At 42.0% G+C, this 16,736-nt stretch overlaps 2 protein-coding genes across 3 annotated transcripts; one reads left to right on the top strand and one right to left on the bottom strand.

Annotated features, from left to right (window-relative positions):
- Positions 1-8,503: 8,503 nt before the first annotated feature.
- On the top strand, positions 8,504-16,008 carry LOC104928817 (saxitoxin and tetrodotoxin-binding protein 1). 2 transcript variants are annotated; one of them, XM_019271259.2, is made up of 6 exons: positions 8,504-8,693; positions 8,872-9,017; positions 9,406-9,488; positions 13,018-13,143; positions 13,298-13,417; positions 15,844-16,008. In XM_019271259.2, the coding sequence occupies exons 1-6, from the start codon at positions 8,574-8,576 to the stop codon at positions 15,894-15,896; spliced, it is 648 nt and encodes a 215-aa protein (XP_019126804.2). In that variant the 5' UTR covers positions 8,504-8,573; the 3' UTR covers positions 15,897-16,008. The 2 variants fall into 2 exon arrangements, with proteins under 2 accessions (XP_019126804.2, XP_010741471.2); XM_010743169.3 differs by lacking the exon at positions 13,298-13,417.
- LOC109138312 (general transcription factor II-I repeat domain-containing protein 2) lies at positions 9,495-13,009 on the bottom strand. Its single transcript, XM_019258201.2, has one exon. It carries the CDS (start codon positions 12,549-12,551, stop codon positions 10,734-10,736), a length of 1,818 nt encoding a protein of 605 aa, XP_019113746.1. The 5' UTR covers positions 12,552-13,009; the 3' UTR covers positions 9,495-10,733.
- Positions 16,009-16,736: the final 728 nt, after the last annotated feature.

Genomic DNA, 16,736 nt, shown 5'->3' with positions numbered 1-16,736 from the left:
AAACTAGTAGGATGTTTCATTGGTCAAATCTAAATTAAATATAACTGTATTCATAAAGAATGTGTTTGAAAGCTGATAGAGACAAAAACTGCACTACATGAGTGTTACTGGTATGAACATTATCGGTGCACTGAAATGTTGGAAGACATGCAATCTGGATTATGTTATGCAAATATTATATGTGATAGAAAGCAGACAAAACATTAAAACAAATATGGAACTTTATTCCATCTCCATTTCTTTAATGGAACATTGATGCCCTTTCCTAAAGTGAATAAAAATAAATAACCATCAAAACTAAACCAACTAAAAACAGTTAACAAAAATTAACTTTAGACTTGATAGAAAAAACTTTCCTCCAACATAAACCTCTCTTAAAACAACCAGTGTTTATGTAAAATAAAAGATAATCAGCCTGAAAATGATTGAACTATGTACAACTTGCATCATATCTTTAAATGATGTCTTTCTTTCCTTCTTCTCTCTTTCTTTCTTTCAAGTTGAAAAACATGAGTTACTATTTCTTCCAAAAAATGTCCTTGATAGGCCATGTGCCTCAACACAACCCAGGCCCTCATCCACTTGCTATTCTTTCCAAATAGCTCTTTTAGTCTCAGTGAGAGAGCACTCCCACGTCCAGCTCAGCGAAAGACTCCCTGATGAAAATCTGTGGAAGAAATGGTAAGGTCCTGAAAAAGCTTAGAAACTATGTTGAATGCGCCAACACATGTCAACGTCTAGTGTCAACTGAATAATATATGACAGAAATTCTGTCAGCAGGTTGGGTATTTCAGAATTTCCATCATCATATGGAAGGGCATCATCATGGAATATATCCAGGGGGTCATGATGGTGTTGATCCAGGGTACTAGTATCAGGTTTATTGAGCAAATGGTGATGGTTAACATTGAATGAAGCATCATGGCACTCTTTCAGGGTATCAGAGGCTTCATAAAGGGCATCTTCATGGGGTTTATCCAGGGGATTGTAATGGGGTTTCACTTTTTTTGTACCCAATAGCTACATGACATTCTCTCGATTCTTTTTTAATCTTCAAAGCAATATTATAATATGTATAAATCTACTACAGTAAACAATTTAAAATTTATTGAGCAAGTTAGTTGTCAACACTTGTCTGTAGACTACTTTTCACTCATATATATTGTGAGGGTTTGTTTTATATATCCTATGTAATGGTTCTTCAAGTTTAAGGTTTTTCAAGTTTCTGTGAAGGACTTCATTTTCTTCATCCCTATGGGACTTATTTGGTGGGTAACAGCATGAAATTATTTTCATTCTGGATTCTTTTGCAGATTTCTCAATGAATCTTTAAATGTCTTGTTTGGTTCTGCTAACATCTCATGCAGGTTTCAGTTTTAGCTCCACCTCCAGAGCTCTAACCCTGAAACTCGTGTGAAAGCAAACTCACACATACGGTCTCTGAAACTGTACAGCTGACTAGACTTCTAAACATTCACCTTTTAAACATAGTGAACACATACTGTATAACACATCGCCATGCTTAACTATCCCTGCTGCCATTCACTGTTTCAGCAGTCTAAAAGCTATAATTATTGCTTAAATTAAAGCTGTCATTTTTCCACACAGGTGTTTGGTTGAGTACAACACTCTTCAGAAAAATGTGTTTCCAAATGTGCCTGGACCTGAGGTCACTGGTTTGATTCCCATCAGCACTAGCTTTCCTTTTGGTTCACAGAGATGCTCCTGCCGTCACCCTGCACCACAGCGCTGTCCTAATAATTAAAATGTGTTGATCTGACACATGTTCCTGCTTCTGTGACACTTGCCATGGACACGCAGGTGTTTGGCTAATAAGACTTCTCCTCAGAGGCTCATGGAAATCAGTTTTTGTTGGCAGAGCAAACTCAGATGTTAGAACAGCTTCCTCACAACCAGAAGGTCACGGTCGAACCCTACTCCAGCCAACACGCATGCTGCTTGACAAAAGCAACTCTTTCTGCAAATACACAATGGCTTTGCAATTTCTCTCCTAAAGCCAGCGCATTAAACATTTCTATGTGGTCGGACAATAAGAAACGTGCAGATTGTGAGGCTCATCTGTTTATTGGTTGTAATTGTAACACTTTTGCTGTTTAACACGTGCAGTTTTTGCATCAGGAGGAGACACGGGGGTTGGAAAACAGCTAGCATACCATGTGTGTGCCAGTTCAATTATGCAGATGGTTTCACAGGCCCATATAGCGCTGGTTTGCAGGATTAAATATCAGCTTATAGGCTCACACTGGGAGACACACTTTCAGCTGTTGTGGTGTGCTAACTGGATAATGTCATACTGCATTCCCCCCCTCAGTTTCCATATAGTGTTAGCTCCGCTCATTGCAATTTTACGGTGCCTGTCCCTCTTCCAGCATTAGACATTAGGAAGGAGCCATCATGCTGTTAACTCTGTATTTCACTCAGAAGGACAGAGCTAGCCGTGCTTGCTAATGTTAACACTGATTCCCACCACATGTTCATGTTCTTCAGCTACACAGCTGAGTCATCAGCAGTTCCTGCACACTCAGTGCTATGTTCTCCCTGCATTATAAAAAGGAGAGGGTGTGGTTCATCTGACGACTCGCTATGGCTGTGCAACTTAAACTACAGAGTTCCACATGTGTGTATCTGAAACCGCACCACAGCAATACTCCATTTAAAGGTTTTCTTTTTAAAGGAATTTGTGAAGTCTTGATGTTAAGGACGGGTGAATGGACATGGATGTAGATGTGGATGTAGAGGGAGAACGTGGAGGAAGGATGTCATTGCATAGGCTGGTCTATGAGAACGTGCTGGAGGCCGGGCAGAGGGAGTGAATCGTGTTTCCACCTGAGCATGCAGGCTCCCAGACGATACCTATAATGAGATGTGGGAGAGGTACGCATCAAACTGAATAGGAAGGGATGAGTGAAGGAGGGAAGAGGGGATGAAGGGACGTGGTTAGGAAAGAGGAGGTCAGGTATAGGTAGCTTGACGGGCAATTAGAGGTGTGGCCCTGCTCCTCAATCTGAAGTTGATAGCTCCACTGATGACTCGTATAACCTTTTCACAATAAAAGCATCCTCCTGGTTAGGTGGTGGAAAGCTTTGGGAAAGCTCCAGCAAATGTTGCTGAAAGGGATCAACGAGCTGTGACATAAAGGCTGTGTGAAAACAGGAACACAGATTCAGGGAGAAGCTACAGAAGTACTGAGAGCTCAACACAAAAAGACTTTTAGTACTAGACGTCACCAGTGCAGCTGAGGAAGACCACCACATGTGGGCCATGGCCGGCCTTGCTACTGAGCAGGACCACAGCATCCTGCTATCTTCCACTGTGAGACTATAGCAGCTACACCTGTCATCCCAGCTTGGATCAGCTAAGTTGGACCAACCAAGTCCAGAAAACCCCCACAAGTACTTTTAAATGGATCCAGACTGACAAAACAACATGTAGTCCTATTATCTCTGGGACACATACTGAGGTCACAAGCATGTCTGAGCATATGTCAGCAACTTAAACCAATACAACAGTGTGCTCCAATACCCTAGAAGTGATAGAACCTACATTATATTACACCAATCAAAATACTACACAAACTACTACTGTCAGTGCAGAGAAATAATAAGTCCATAATGAACAAGAACAACCAAATACACAAGTACATACTAATTTCTTTGCAGAAATCTATAAATCTGGGCTAAAAGCTTGACTTTTGGCCTGTCTGGTGTATATTATGAAATCCAAAGCAAATGTACAAAAACATCTCTCTGTGCATTTATCTGAGGATGCCTGTGCTGTGCATTGTAACAGCTTTTCACATTTGGCTGCACCGGATTTGCACGCAGCCTGAGACAGGAGGTGCTTCAGTAAGATCCATGTTTTATTTACTGGACTGCAGCCACTTGGCTGCAAACATGTGTTCCTTAGAAAGCCTGGGCTTTGTTAAAAGGACAGTTGGCTGTTGGGGAAGAAGTAAGCTGTGAAATTGTGAATGTGAGCCCTTAGCACCTTAATGTATGTTCCTCTGTTTCTATTCGGTGTAGTCCACCAAGGAAGGCTGAACTCCTCTGCGGGGTGTGTGTGTGTGTGTGTGTTGATGGGTTTGTGTGGGTGTGTGTGGATGGCTCACTTTAAAAATGAAATGGTGTAGGAATGAGGTAAACTGATATGGCCTAAAGCGTGGCTGTAGAAATGAATGTAAGATAGAAAACTCATTCAAGCGCACAGGAGAAGTAAAATGTATAAATTGAAATATGTTAACTTCTACTTTGTTTTTTGTGCTGCAGTGAACATTCAACATGGTTCCTTCCCTCCCCTATAAAGACTCTCTCTCGTCCTGTTAGCTTGGTGACATCTGTTGACACCCTGATGGATCGCTGGCATCTATTATTGAGCATGAAAGGATGTGTTCAATTGGATAATAGCAAGTTGCAAACCACAACATTCTCGTGCGTTCGTATCTTTTCAAGTTCAGTCTTTCAGAAAGCCTGAGAAGTGATAGTTTACTGCTGCGTACCTCACAGGAAGGCTCGTCTTCAATCATTAAAAAGGCGTTTGGTCAGCGTTGCCCGTGCCAGCATCTCTCAGCCGCCTCCGTCAGACAGGAGAAAGCTTAAAAGCTGTGTGCGCACTCAGAGACATGGCTGAAAACAGTACCATGAAATATGCATGTTACAAGTCCCGTGAACAAGAATGTCTCTGCCCAGCAGAGGCGGAGCCGAGTGGGCGGCACGACGGGCTCAGCGGTGCAAAAACGGAACTGCAAAATAGATAGATGGAAAAACATGATGATAGTGACGAAGTGACACAAAGAGACACAAAACAACTGCAGAGAAAAAAGACCAGAACGATACAAAAGTGATAAAAAAAGAGACACAAAATCACCAAATAATGCCTCTTTCAGTGTGTGTAGGCTTTTAGATGTCTGTGTTCATGACTGTTACACGGGACTCACACCGAACGCGGAACGGAAGCGGAACGGTACTTTGCCCGGCGTCAACTCACACCGGACGCGGATCAGCCGCGGAACGGCAGCGGAGCGAGCCGGCCGTATTCACGCGAGAATCCTGGGCATATCCGAGACCCCGCGATAAACAGTGTATAAAAAAACAACAACAACAAACAGCTGACTCTGCTTCTCCGACGTGGAGGGGATTATAAAAAGCATCTGTTGTCATAAAGGATTGTGTGTTGTTCCACTTCAACAATTAGTCTCTCGTTGAGACCCTTTGATCGATCTTTGATCACCTGGTGCCACCAGTCATGACGTAACGTTGATGTGAAGTTGTAAAAAGCTACATGAACTGAGTATTGTGTTTTATTTTGAAAGGGGGCGGAAGTTTATTACGTTGATTCAAGGCCCGGTTTCCTGTCTGGTGCGCAGTGCTCTGTTGAAATTTACGAGTTTTAGCCGCGGCTCGCGGAAGAAATAGAAATCCTGCGGAAAGCTCGCGCCGTGGTGCGGAGAGCCGCGTCTGATCCGCGCCCGGTGTGAGTGCTCTCATTGACTAGACTGGATTCTATTTGCTACGGTGACCGCGGCGGTGCCGTTCCGCTTCCGTTCCGCGTCCGGTGTGAGTTGGCCTTTACTGAGAGCAGCTTGTTATTAACTATTTTGTTCTACTAAATACTATACTAGTTATATATTTGACATTCACTTTTTACACTGAATGAACAATGTATCTATTAAATCTTAAAAAAATATATTTTAATTTAATATTAAATGTTAAATGTATCTAAAACTTCTTAAATGTTGCCGCAGTTCACTAAAAACTGTCACTCAAATTAGCATTTTTTTCCTAATCAGTCAGCAACAGACAGAAACTGACAATCACCAGTCCTTTAATTTGATACCAAATATGTGAAGTTTAATTCAACATAAAAAAAAAAACAACATCAGAAAAAAAGGAAATAGCAGTGAAACTGTTGCAAACAACAGTACAGATATGAACTATGAGAGTTAGCAGAAGGAAAAAAAAAATCACCCAGTTTAAAAGTCACTGCCACATGATCAGTCATGCTGACTCTTCGTCGAACTGTCCCCCAGTAAACAGCCTCTGTCTGGCCAGTGAGAGCCGGGTAAGTCTTAAACTCACAATGTTTTTGTCTCTTTCTCTTTTGCACATGCACAAGACTCCAAATATCCGTATGCACACTGATACTTGTGACTGCTTCAAAATCCATTAGCCCTGTCAATGAGAAGAACAGCAAAGAAGAAAAAGTGCATTTTGACTGATTGTATCTCTTGTGCCTTGATGTTCTCTACCAGCACCAGAACACAAGTCCTTACGCATAACTATTAGGAGCATGGCTGTGGCTATTTAAAGCGCCCTCAGACCTTGTCACTGTGATATCTCAATCATCATTATCAACTGTCAGAAGGATTATGACTTATTCAAGGTATTTAAATAATAAATAAATAATAATGTTTTACTTTTAGGTTACGTCTCTTACATTATATTAAATCTCCAGGTCAATAACCTGCAGCTATCTTTAGAAAACTGGTCTGTTTTATAAATGCCCCCTCTTCTTGAAAAACTGTGGCTGTCTGACTCCCCTTTATTCCAACCCTGTTGCCCAGGCAGGAGTTCCAGAAAAGCAAAGAGGTTTAACATCAGTTACCAGCGCTGCACTTGATGGGAACACACATCCTCTTCAATTGTTGGCTTTCAAATCCTCCCCAGCATGATTCCCCTGCTTCAAACAGGCCCCCATCTCTCTGATCCGGGGGTCCAAAGATCATTGATGCTCTTGACAGTGTCCCATGTCTCGCTCTAAATCCCCTCTTTTCTCTTCATCCCTTGGTGTCTCTGCAGGAGGTGGGAGAGTTAGCCCTTCAGCGTAGGTTCAAAGCCAACTCAAATGACCACAGCGTGGTCTGCATGCACACTGAGAAGTTGTGCTAAAAATTCGGTGGCATTTATTCAATCTTTCTATCAATCCATCTCATCCATTCTAATAAGCCATAGGTCACTTTTATAGATGTAGCTGCATTCAGTGGATTTTACCATGGCAGAGACATTATTGTCTTTTAGTTCTTGTCTTCTTTCTAATCACACTGACATATTACAACCAAAAGAAGAAAGCATAGTCATATGAACATTTCTGGTGATGTCATCCACCATCATCATCAACAGGAATGCCAGTGACAATGTTTCTGGGCTTCCAGTGTAGCCAGCAAATATCTGAAAAATGGATATCCAAGCCGAGGCAGCTAATTAAAAAGCCAAACTGCAGTGTGATGCTAGCCGATGGGTTTCAAGTTTCATTTCACAAGTTCCACCTCTTATACTTTTTACTAAATACTGCATTCAAGAATTGTATTACAAAATGTGTCAGATTATTACAAAATGCGTTATTACATAATGAGGTGAAACTGTATTACATTGTTACATAATGCGGCATTGTTACATAATGTAGTGCTACAGTTGCTCCTACAATGTTCAGAAGATGTCCGTAAACTTTACATTTTTAAGCTCATGGCGCTGTATTTGTGGCTCATGCAGCTGATCCAAACATTTTCAGCCACTCCACAACATGTCAAGTCCAAAAAAATATGAGGTCGATATTTAGTATATATACAGAGTATGAGTGTAGTGATGATATTTACATAATTTGTATTTTACAGATATTATACAGGTGATGCTACTGACATTTTGTTTTAGCTGTTCATCACAGCCTGAGGGAAAAAAATCTGTTCTTATGTCTGGATGTTTTGGCATACAGTGTTCTTAGCGCCTTCCAGAGGGGAGGAGTTCAAACAGTTTGTGACCGGGGTGTGATGGATCTGCAGAGATGTTCCTAACTCTCAACAGGTACAGGTCCTGGATGGAGGGCAGGCTAACGCCGATAATTTTCTCTACAGAAATTATTGTCCGTTGTAGTCTGTTCTTATCCTGTTTGGTGGCCAATCCAAACCAAATAGTAATTGAAGAGCAGAGAACAGAATGAATGATGGCAGAGTAAGTGAGCTTGGTGTGGAGGATGTCTAGAGCGATGGTGCTGAATGCCAAACTGAAGTCCACAAACAGGATCCTGGCGTACATCCCCGCAGAGTCATGGTGTTGCAGGATGTAGTGCAGTCCCATGTTGATTGCATCATCCACTGACCTGTTTACCCGGTAGGCAAAATGCGGGGGGTCCAGCAGGGGGTCTGTGATGTCCTTCAGGTGCAACAACACCAGTCTCTCAAAGAACTTTATGACTACACATGACAGCTCCATAACACACAGAATATTCATTCAAGAACGCTGAAACAGCTACTAGGCCTGTACTTCACAAGCATATGATGGACCACCCTGTACCAATGGAAATGACCATTGCTGGATCAGCCGGGAGTCAGTGGAGGTCAAACCCACACACTTAAGACATGAAGCCAATGCAAATATGCTGAGGTGAGTGTAATGAACTCTTATCTGTATTGATTCAGACTCTGACCGCTGCCTGCTATGAAACACATGTGCTGCCCAAACATATAATAGCTAACACTTTGGACTTATTTAGTTCCCTCCTCTATCTCGGCTGTCCTGACAGAGCACAGAGCGAGGTGTGTTTCATTTTTCTCTCAGAGCAGGATGAGTGTTGTAAAACAGGTGCTGCTGCTGGTGCTGGCGGCGATGGGCATCAATGCAGCGCCAGGTCCTGAAGACTGTGATGGCCTGAATGTGACGCTGCCAACAAACCAGCTGCACAAGGTCAGTGTGAGATCATTTCAAATAATTTAATACTGATGTTTACATGCATTATATAACAAAGCAATATCACATTTGAGGCTGTGCTATTATGCTTAATATCAGCATGGCTGGGATTCAGTCATGGATAATTGCAGTGTGCTGATATTCAGAATAACGGAACAACCTCGACCTTCTGCAGATTTATGGGGACTGGGTTATGGTCTGGTCCGTCTGTGACAATCTGCAATTCTCAGGCGCGCTAACGTACCTCGCCAGCTGTAAAATTGAGCTCCGACTCCTCCCTGACAACAACACCGTCGCCTTGAATCAGTGGACCATGCTCCAGTGAGTGCTTATTATATATATTATTTACAACTTGTTTTAGTTCATTTTAAGTCATGTGGCACCTGGTGTTGGATTTATATTTCACTTACAAACATGAGAAAGATCTTTAAACATCTCCTGTAGAATGCAAATTAGCATATAATGTTAACTACCAAGGATGGAAATTAAATGAAGGGGTGAGGTCCAACAACTTTAACAGCAGCTAATGTTTATTGTTAGCGTTAAGTTTGATAAAATGCTATGCTGACTTCATAACTCAATGAAATCTGGGCACAGACATGATAGACATATTTTTAGATTCAGAGCTTTCGTAAGAGTAAAAAGACGTGTAGATGTGAGCTAGCAGGTTGTTGTGTCTTTATGTTGTATTGTGTTGTGTCATTTTCAGAGATAAGTCATGTGCTCAGTACTTCTTCAACATGTCAAGGGTTTCCGACTCCGAAGATTTCACACTGAACATCTCTGTGAGGAGTGAGTCACTCTGCACACTCATACTATGTTTTCTTTGACATTTGTCAACCAGGCTGAGAATAAGCTGGGGATAATGGCTGTAGTTTGTTTTGGTGAGGTAATAATTAAATGATGTATTAATGATAGTAGGGAGAATAAATTTAGACATTATGTCAAGAACCTGGGACAACATTTTTGAGCACACTCAGATCCTAAAGGTTCTTTAAGAGGTTCCAGAGGTCATTTAGTAGATCTTATTGGTTACTGAAGAGGTTTGGGTCATTTAGGATGTTGTAGTGGTTCTTCATGAGGTTGAAAAGGGTTCTAGAGTTGCAGTAGGAGGTTCTGTTAGCCATTGAAGAGGTTCTATGGGTCTTTGAGGTTTACGTGGGTTTTTAAGATATTCCAGTGGGCAATGAGATGTCTATAGGTTATTTCGGAGGTTCTGGTGGTCACTGAGTAGGTTGTAGTGCTCACAGAGGAGGTCCTAAGGTTCTTTAAGAGGTTCTAGAGATTATTTAGGTAGGTAGTGGTTATTGGTGAGGTTCTAGGGTAGCTGGGTTCTTTAGGAGGTTTTAATAGCATTTGATAATGTTCTAGTGATCTATGAAGGCAGTACTATTGTCATTTAGGATGTTCTAGTGGTTCTTCATGAGGTTCAGGCCATTGAAAGGGTTCTAGAGGTCCAGTAGGAGGTTTTAGTAGCCACTTATGATGTTCTATTTCTTTAAGATGTCCTATTGGCCAACAAAGAGGTTCTATGGATCCTTAAAGAGATCCTTGTATTCTTTCATAAGGTTCTGATGTGCATTCAGGAGATTTTAGGTGTCTGATAGGAGGTTTTAGTAGGCACTGACAATGTTCTAGAGTTTTTTTTTTAGAAGGCTCTATAAGCCGCTGAAGTTGTTCTAGGGCAGGGGTGTCAAACTCAATTGTACAGAGGGCCAAAACTCAAACCACACCTTTGGTTGCGGGCCGAACAGGATAAACATTTATTGAATACACTAAAACTTGACGTTTTTTTTTAACACAAATATGAATTAAAATCAGACAGGAATATTATTCCAGAATAAACAAACTTAAACATTAATAACTTAAAATACTTTGCTCCTGTCAAAACTATATACATTCAAAATGCATTCATGAAAATGAAAAAATGCAAATATAATTAAAATTTGTGCTTTTCACCAAAAGTTAAAATAACAAATTAAAACATTCAGTTCATTTTTTTTAAGTTTTCATTCATTTTTTTTTTTTTTTTTCAGCTTATGCCATTTTGTCAGAGCTGGATGCTAGGCATCTTTTCTTGGCAACAATTTCATCCAGGTTTGGTGTGAGGTCCTGTATTGCAGAGATTCTCAGGATGGACTGCAGGTGTTCATCAGTGAGACGACTTCTGTGTGCTGTTTTGTTAAGCTTCATCGCTGAGAACAGCTTCTCACATAGATATGTGCTACCAAACATGCACAAGGTTCGAGCCGCATGTAGACGGAGCTGGGGCATTGCTTCAGGAATGGAGCGAAAAAACTGTGCGGGCCCTGCAGTGTCATACTTTGCCTTTAGTGTCCCATTACACTGCAGTTCAATCAGCTCCATCTGCATCTGTACAGGTGCAGTTTCCACATCGACGGCAAATGGGTTGCGAAGCAGCTCGAAGTTATTTTTTTGTGCTTCAAAGTCACCAAAGCGCCGTGCGAACTCAGTGCGCAGTGCGCTCAGTTTGTCAGCAAAGTGCGCATTTGAGAACGCTGCTGTGCCGACTTGGTTCATCATTACTTGGCAACGGGGAAAGTGAGGCAAGTTGCACTGGTGCATTTGTGTCTCCCACAAGAGCAGCTTCACTTGAAATGCCTTCACCGCATCATACATGTCAGTGATCATGCGGTCACGTCCCTGGAGCTGCAGGTTTAAGACGTTGAGATGAGCTGTTATGTCAGCCAGAAACGCCAATTCACATTTCCATTTTTCGTCCCGCAAAACTGTGGAGTCTTTTCCTTTACTGTCCATGAACTGACAGATTTCTTTAATGAGCTCGAAAACTCTGTTGAGAACTTTTCCCCGACTCAGCCAACGTACCTCTGTATGATAAGGAATGTCGGCAAAATCCGAATCTATTTCGCGCAGAAAAGATTGAAATTGCCGGTGATTTAATCCCTTGGCTCGGATAAAGTTTATGGTCTGCGTTACAGTGTTCATCACATGCTCCATTTTTAGGACTTTACCACACAGCGATTCTTGGTGAATAATGCAGTGATATGCGGTTAACTCACCAACACAGTTCTCCTCCTGCATCTTTACTCGCATCCTTCCCACTAGTCCACTTTTTTCACCACACATTGCCGGTGCTCCATCCGTAGTAAGTCCAACAAGTTTGTCCCAGGGCAATTTCATGTCGGTTACACTTTGACACACGTTTTCAAAAATGTCTTTTCCCGTTGCTGTTCCATGCATCGATTTAATGTCCAATATTTCTTCTGTAACGTGCAAATTAGAGTCCACTCCACGGAGGAAGATCGCCAGCTGTGCAGTGTCCGTTATGTCTGTGCTTTCATCCACAGCAAGAGAGTATGCAACAAAGTCTCTGCTTTTTTCACTCAACTGTGTTCTCAAATCAGTGGCAATCTCACAAACCCGATCAGCAACCGTATTTCTACTCAGGCTTACATTTGCGAACATCTGCTTTTTGTCTGGACACAAGACGTCGCACACCTTCATCATGCAGCTCTTCAGAAACTCTCCCTCGGAAAATGGTCGGCCTGATTTGGCGATCTCCTCTGCCACTATAAAACTTGCTTTCACAGCAGCTTCACTTTGTGATTTTGCTCTGGTGAAAAACATCTGCTGGATCTTCATATTCTTCTTTAACTCTTCGACTTTCTGCATCTTCTGCTCTGCATTCAGGTTTTTTAGCTTATCCTGATGTTTTGTCTCGTAGTGCCGTTTTACATTATATTCCTTAATTACGGCCACATTAGCTCCACAAAGAAGACACACGGGTTTACCGGCAATGTCAGTAAACATATACTCAGCCTCCCATCGGTTTTTAAAGGCTCTGTTTTCAGAGTCAACTTTTCTCTTGGCCATTGTGAGGGATTAGCATCCGCGAAACCAACGCGAAGTCAACTGTTGACGCGGGAACGTTTCCAGTAAGTCTTGCGGCGGCAAGGCAGCTGAAGCGCTGCATTATGGGATCTGTAGTTTGAGAGTTATCAGCGTTTCATATAGCCGGGCCATTATAGTAGATTAATAAAATGATTTCACGGGCCGGATATAATTGTACGCCGGGCCGGATGTGGCCCGCGGGCCGTGAGTTTGACACATATGTTCTAGGGGTTTGAGTTGTTCTTTAAGATGTTCCAGTGGCCCTTGAGGAGGTTCTTTGAGTCTGGGTTGAACACGGATGGGGTAAAGAGACAGTGTAGGCTTACCATGTATAGGTATAATAAAGTGTAGTATGGGGTTATTGTCATTCTGATCAGTATTATGATTCATGATGGTTAATATGACTGAAGCTGCCGTCGCTCTTCTTCTTCTTACTCCCTGTTGTTAGCTGTGGAGGACAACGGAGACATCAGTCACTACAACGACTATGCCAAAGTGACTTTTCTTAATACGTGCCCTGACTGTCTGATGATGGTCTACAGAGGATACGTGGGACAGTTCCTGCTCAGCTACAGTAAACCCACAACACACACACACACACACACACACACACACACATTTATATTTAATTTTGAAAGTTTTTTGCAGTTTATTGCCAGCAAATTAAATTAACATGACATAACATATGTTTGTGTGTGTGTGTGTGTGTGTGTGTGTGTGTGTGTCAGGGAGGGAGGGGCATCATCAGGATGTTGAGCAGCTGAAAGCGTCACACAGCGATAATAAGAAACTGGCCGAGTGTTTGAGAATTCCTCACACCAACGCATTCAGTTATGACGGAGTGTCAGGTCAGTTTCTAATTGGTCCTTCAGCTTTTCAGCAGACAGGAGCCAATAATGAATGAAATAATGAAGAAAATATAAAGATAAATTAAAGCTGCAAGCAGCGATGGTCGGGCCCTCGCATATGCGCGCACGTCGAAATGTGCGCACGTTGAAATGGCCACACCGTTTCCCCAAAATTCATCATTTTGATAACTGTTACTCAGGAAGTCTATGTGAACACACCTACCAAGTTTGAAGTGATATGGATACAATCCCCTAGGAGTTCGTTCAAACATGACCCCTTCTCAACCAGGCCGAAACACAGAAAATGGAGATTTTCATTCTTAAATATCTTGCTTTATATTCAATCTTAGCCCATTGCTCCAAGAGAGTTTTTTGTAGGTCCTTGCATGTTCTACAATTGGGCTGAGTTTCGTGACTCTGTGGCCAAAAGTGTGGCGGGGCTGTTCCACTGAAAAATTCAAGGGGGCGCTATAGAGCGCTTTTGCCCTGCCCCCTCATTAATTATGCATCCGAATTGTGCATAATATTGGTGAAATCCAAACACGTCAAGAGAAAACAGCAAAAATGCAATTTTGTTAATTACAGCGCCTCCTAGTGGACAAATTACACCAAATTGTATTGGCACACTTTGGGGCGGGTCTCAATGCCTGTGACCGAATTTGGTCTTCGGAGGTCAAAGCGTTGCCGAGATATGAGCAAACGTCCTGTCTGTCAACAGCGATTGGCTAACATGAAAAGTTGGCATCAACTATCAATGGGGCAACCCACAGTATCTGTGGATATCACAATTTCATTTAAAAAACAAACACTTCAGGAGATATGAGCAAAAACAATAGTTTACTAAATATAGCGCCCCCTGGATTGGTTAACATGAAAAGTTGGCATCAACTATCAATGGGGCAACCCACAGTATCTGTGGATATCACAATTTCATTTAAAAAACAAACACTTCAGGAGATATGAGCAAAAACAATAGTTTGCTAAATATAGCGCCCCCTGGATTGGTTAACATGAAAAGTTGGCATCAACTATCAATGGGGCAACCCACAGTATCTGTGGATATCACAATTTCATTTAAAATACAAACACTTCAGGAGGTATGAGCAAAAACAATGTTTAGCTAATTATAGCGCCCCCTAGAGATGAAATGACACCAAATTGTATTGGCACACTTTGGGGCGGGCCTCGATGCCCGTGACCGAATTTGGTCTTCGGAGGACAAAGCGTTGCCGAGATATGAGCAAACGTCCTGTCTGGTGGCGTTGCCGCCAACAGCGATTGGCTAAAATGAAAAGTTGGCATCAACTATCAATAGGGCAACACACAGTGTCTGTGGATATCACAATTTCATTTCAAATACAAACACTTCAGGAGATATGAGCAAAAACAATGTTTTGCTAATTATAGCGCCCCCTAGAGATGAAATGACACCATATTTGTTTTCTGGACTGGGGACAGCGCCTCGAAGCATGTCATCAAATTTGGTTCCGTTTCGCCGAAGCGTTCCTGAGATATGAGCTCACATCGAAATCGGCACCTTCGCCACTGATTTTTTCTTTCAAACAGCCCCGCCCACAGTTTTGGACAATAGACCTTTTTTGTAGGTCCTGCCATGTTGTTCAAAGTGGCTGAGTTTCATAATTCTGTGTCCAAAACTGTGCTGTTTGAACAAAAAAATTCAAGGGGGCGCTATAGAGCGCTATTGCTCCGCCCCCTCATTAATTATGCAGCCGAATTGTGCATAATATTGGTCTTAACAAGCCCAAGAAGTTTCAGACAGCTGTGACAAAGTATATGATAGCCGCACACTTTTGCCCGGAAATCAGCTAAAAAGTCAATGGAGTCTTGTTTTTTTGTGAAAAAAACGGCAGCGTCCACTTTGACGCACCGCCACGGCCACGCCCTCTGATAAAAAGTTGTGATTTTGATAACTTTTCATTGTCAAGGGCCTTGAGAACACACACGCCAAGTTTCAAGCACATCGGATGACATCCCTAGGAGGAGTTCGTTCAAATGCGAACCCTGGAAATGAGGCAAAAACTCGAAAAGTCCAAAATTGACAAAAATTGGACGCCGTACGGTTCACTGTAGCCCGGGGCACCAAGAGACTTTTTTGTGCGTCTGGGCATGTTACATACTCCCACCAAGTTTCGTACACATGGGCGAAACCGTGGCGAGGGGCACCACCAAAAACGTACACGTAGGTGGCGCTGTGGAGGCATATGCATACGTCCATGTGTGAGACCCCCAAAATACGTAATTTTACACCTGACATTGGGGGGGTAGGCGTGAGTTTTCGGGGGGATATGGGCTGTGGAAAATGCGATTTACTCTTAAACGTCGTTCAGCGTTCGAAATACAATAGGGCCTCGCTGTGCTCGGGCCCTAATAAAGATTAATTTATTGATCCTCTTGTCTCCTCACAGATTTTTGTCCTAAGACGCATCCTCCTCCAGCGGTGGAGTCTGTGCAGTCCTGAGTGAAAACCAGTGTTAATTTCGAAATATGTATGTGACGAAAAATGTGCCAATGTGCGTTTCTGTTGACGCATAAAAACGAGATGAAAATGTCATGCAAGAAATAAAAAATTAACAAAAACGTCCTCCTTGTTTTTATCTACTATATAAGAAAAAAAACAACATCCAGTCCTGCTGTCATGTGTTTGTGCCAGCAGTTCTTTTACTGTGGGCAATGTCACGGCCACATGTTTGAGATCCTCTTGCTGTGCACCTGTGGCTTGAAAACAAACAGCATGCAGGAGAAACACGGTGTACAGACAGCGCAATCAATATTCCTGAAATAAATAAAAAAAGACTCAAATGTTTTGATGAAAATAGCCTGTGTTCACATTTGACTAAAACTAGACAAAAATTATTTGTCAAAGACTAAAAGTGACTAAGACTAAGAACTTCTTAGGACTTCTCTTTTTGTTGCAAACCTTTGAGCCAGGTTCGTAACAGTCTATATCATATCATCATTAATTATTAACTAGTTTATTGTGTTTTATCTTTATGAAAGTTTCATTTAAACTTTAAAATAAATTAGTTAATAGTGTGTTAATAGTGAATAGTAAATAGTGTGCTTTGCTGGCACACTCAATAAATGGATAATAAAGCATGTAGAAATCTTAATTGAGCAGCAACAAAAGCTGAGTAAGGGCCAAACAATGACATCATTAGTCCCAGGTAACAAGTGAACAGACAAACATAACACCCATAATCACTTGTGAAACAAGTACCTGAACTCGGAGTCATGAGAAAACATTCGAGATGTTTCACTTGTAAACTTCTGCACAGCCACAGAGCAGCTGCAGCTCGGC

Source organism: Larimichthys crocea, chromosome XVI (assembly GCF_000972845.2).
Source record: "Larimichthys crocea isolate SSNF chromosome XVI, L_crocea_2.0, whole genome shotgun sequence".
Lineage (NCBI taxonomy): Eukaryota > Metazoa > Chordata > Actinopteri > Sciaenidae > Larimichthys > Larimichthys crocea.
This window is presented reverse-complemented; position numbering and strand designations above follow the sequence as displayed.

What these genes read in the sequence shown, in the direction of transcription:
- LOC104928817 (XM_019271259.2), top strand. Translation starts at nt 8,574, where the DNA reads ATGAGTGTTGTAAAACAGGTGCTGCTGCTGGTGCTGGCGGCGATGGGC. An exon ending in CAACAAACCAGCTGCACAAG is followed by an intron (nt 8,694 to 8,871) that starts GTCAGTGTGAGA and finishes GACCTTCTGCAG; the next exon opens with ATTTATGGGGACTGGGTTAT. An exon ending in ACAGTTCCTGCTCAGCTACA is followed by an intron (nt 13,144 to 13,297) that starts GTAAACCCACAA and finishes TGTGTGTGTCAG; the next exon opens with GGAGGGAGGGGCATCATCAG.
- LOC109138312 (XM_019258201.2), bottom strand. Translation starts at nt 12,551, where the DNA reads ATGGCCAAGAGAAAAGTTGACTCTGAAAACAGAGCCTTTAAAAACCGA.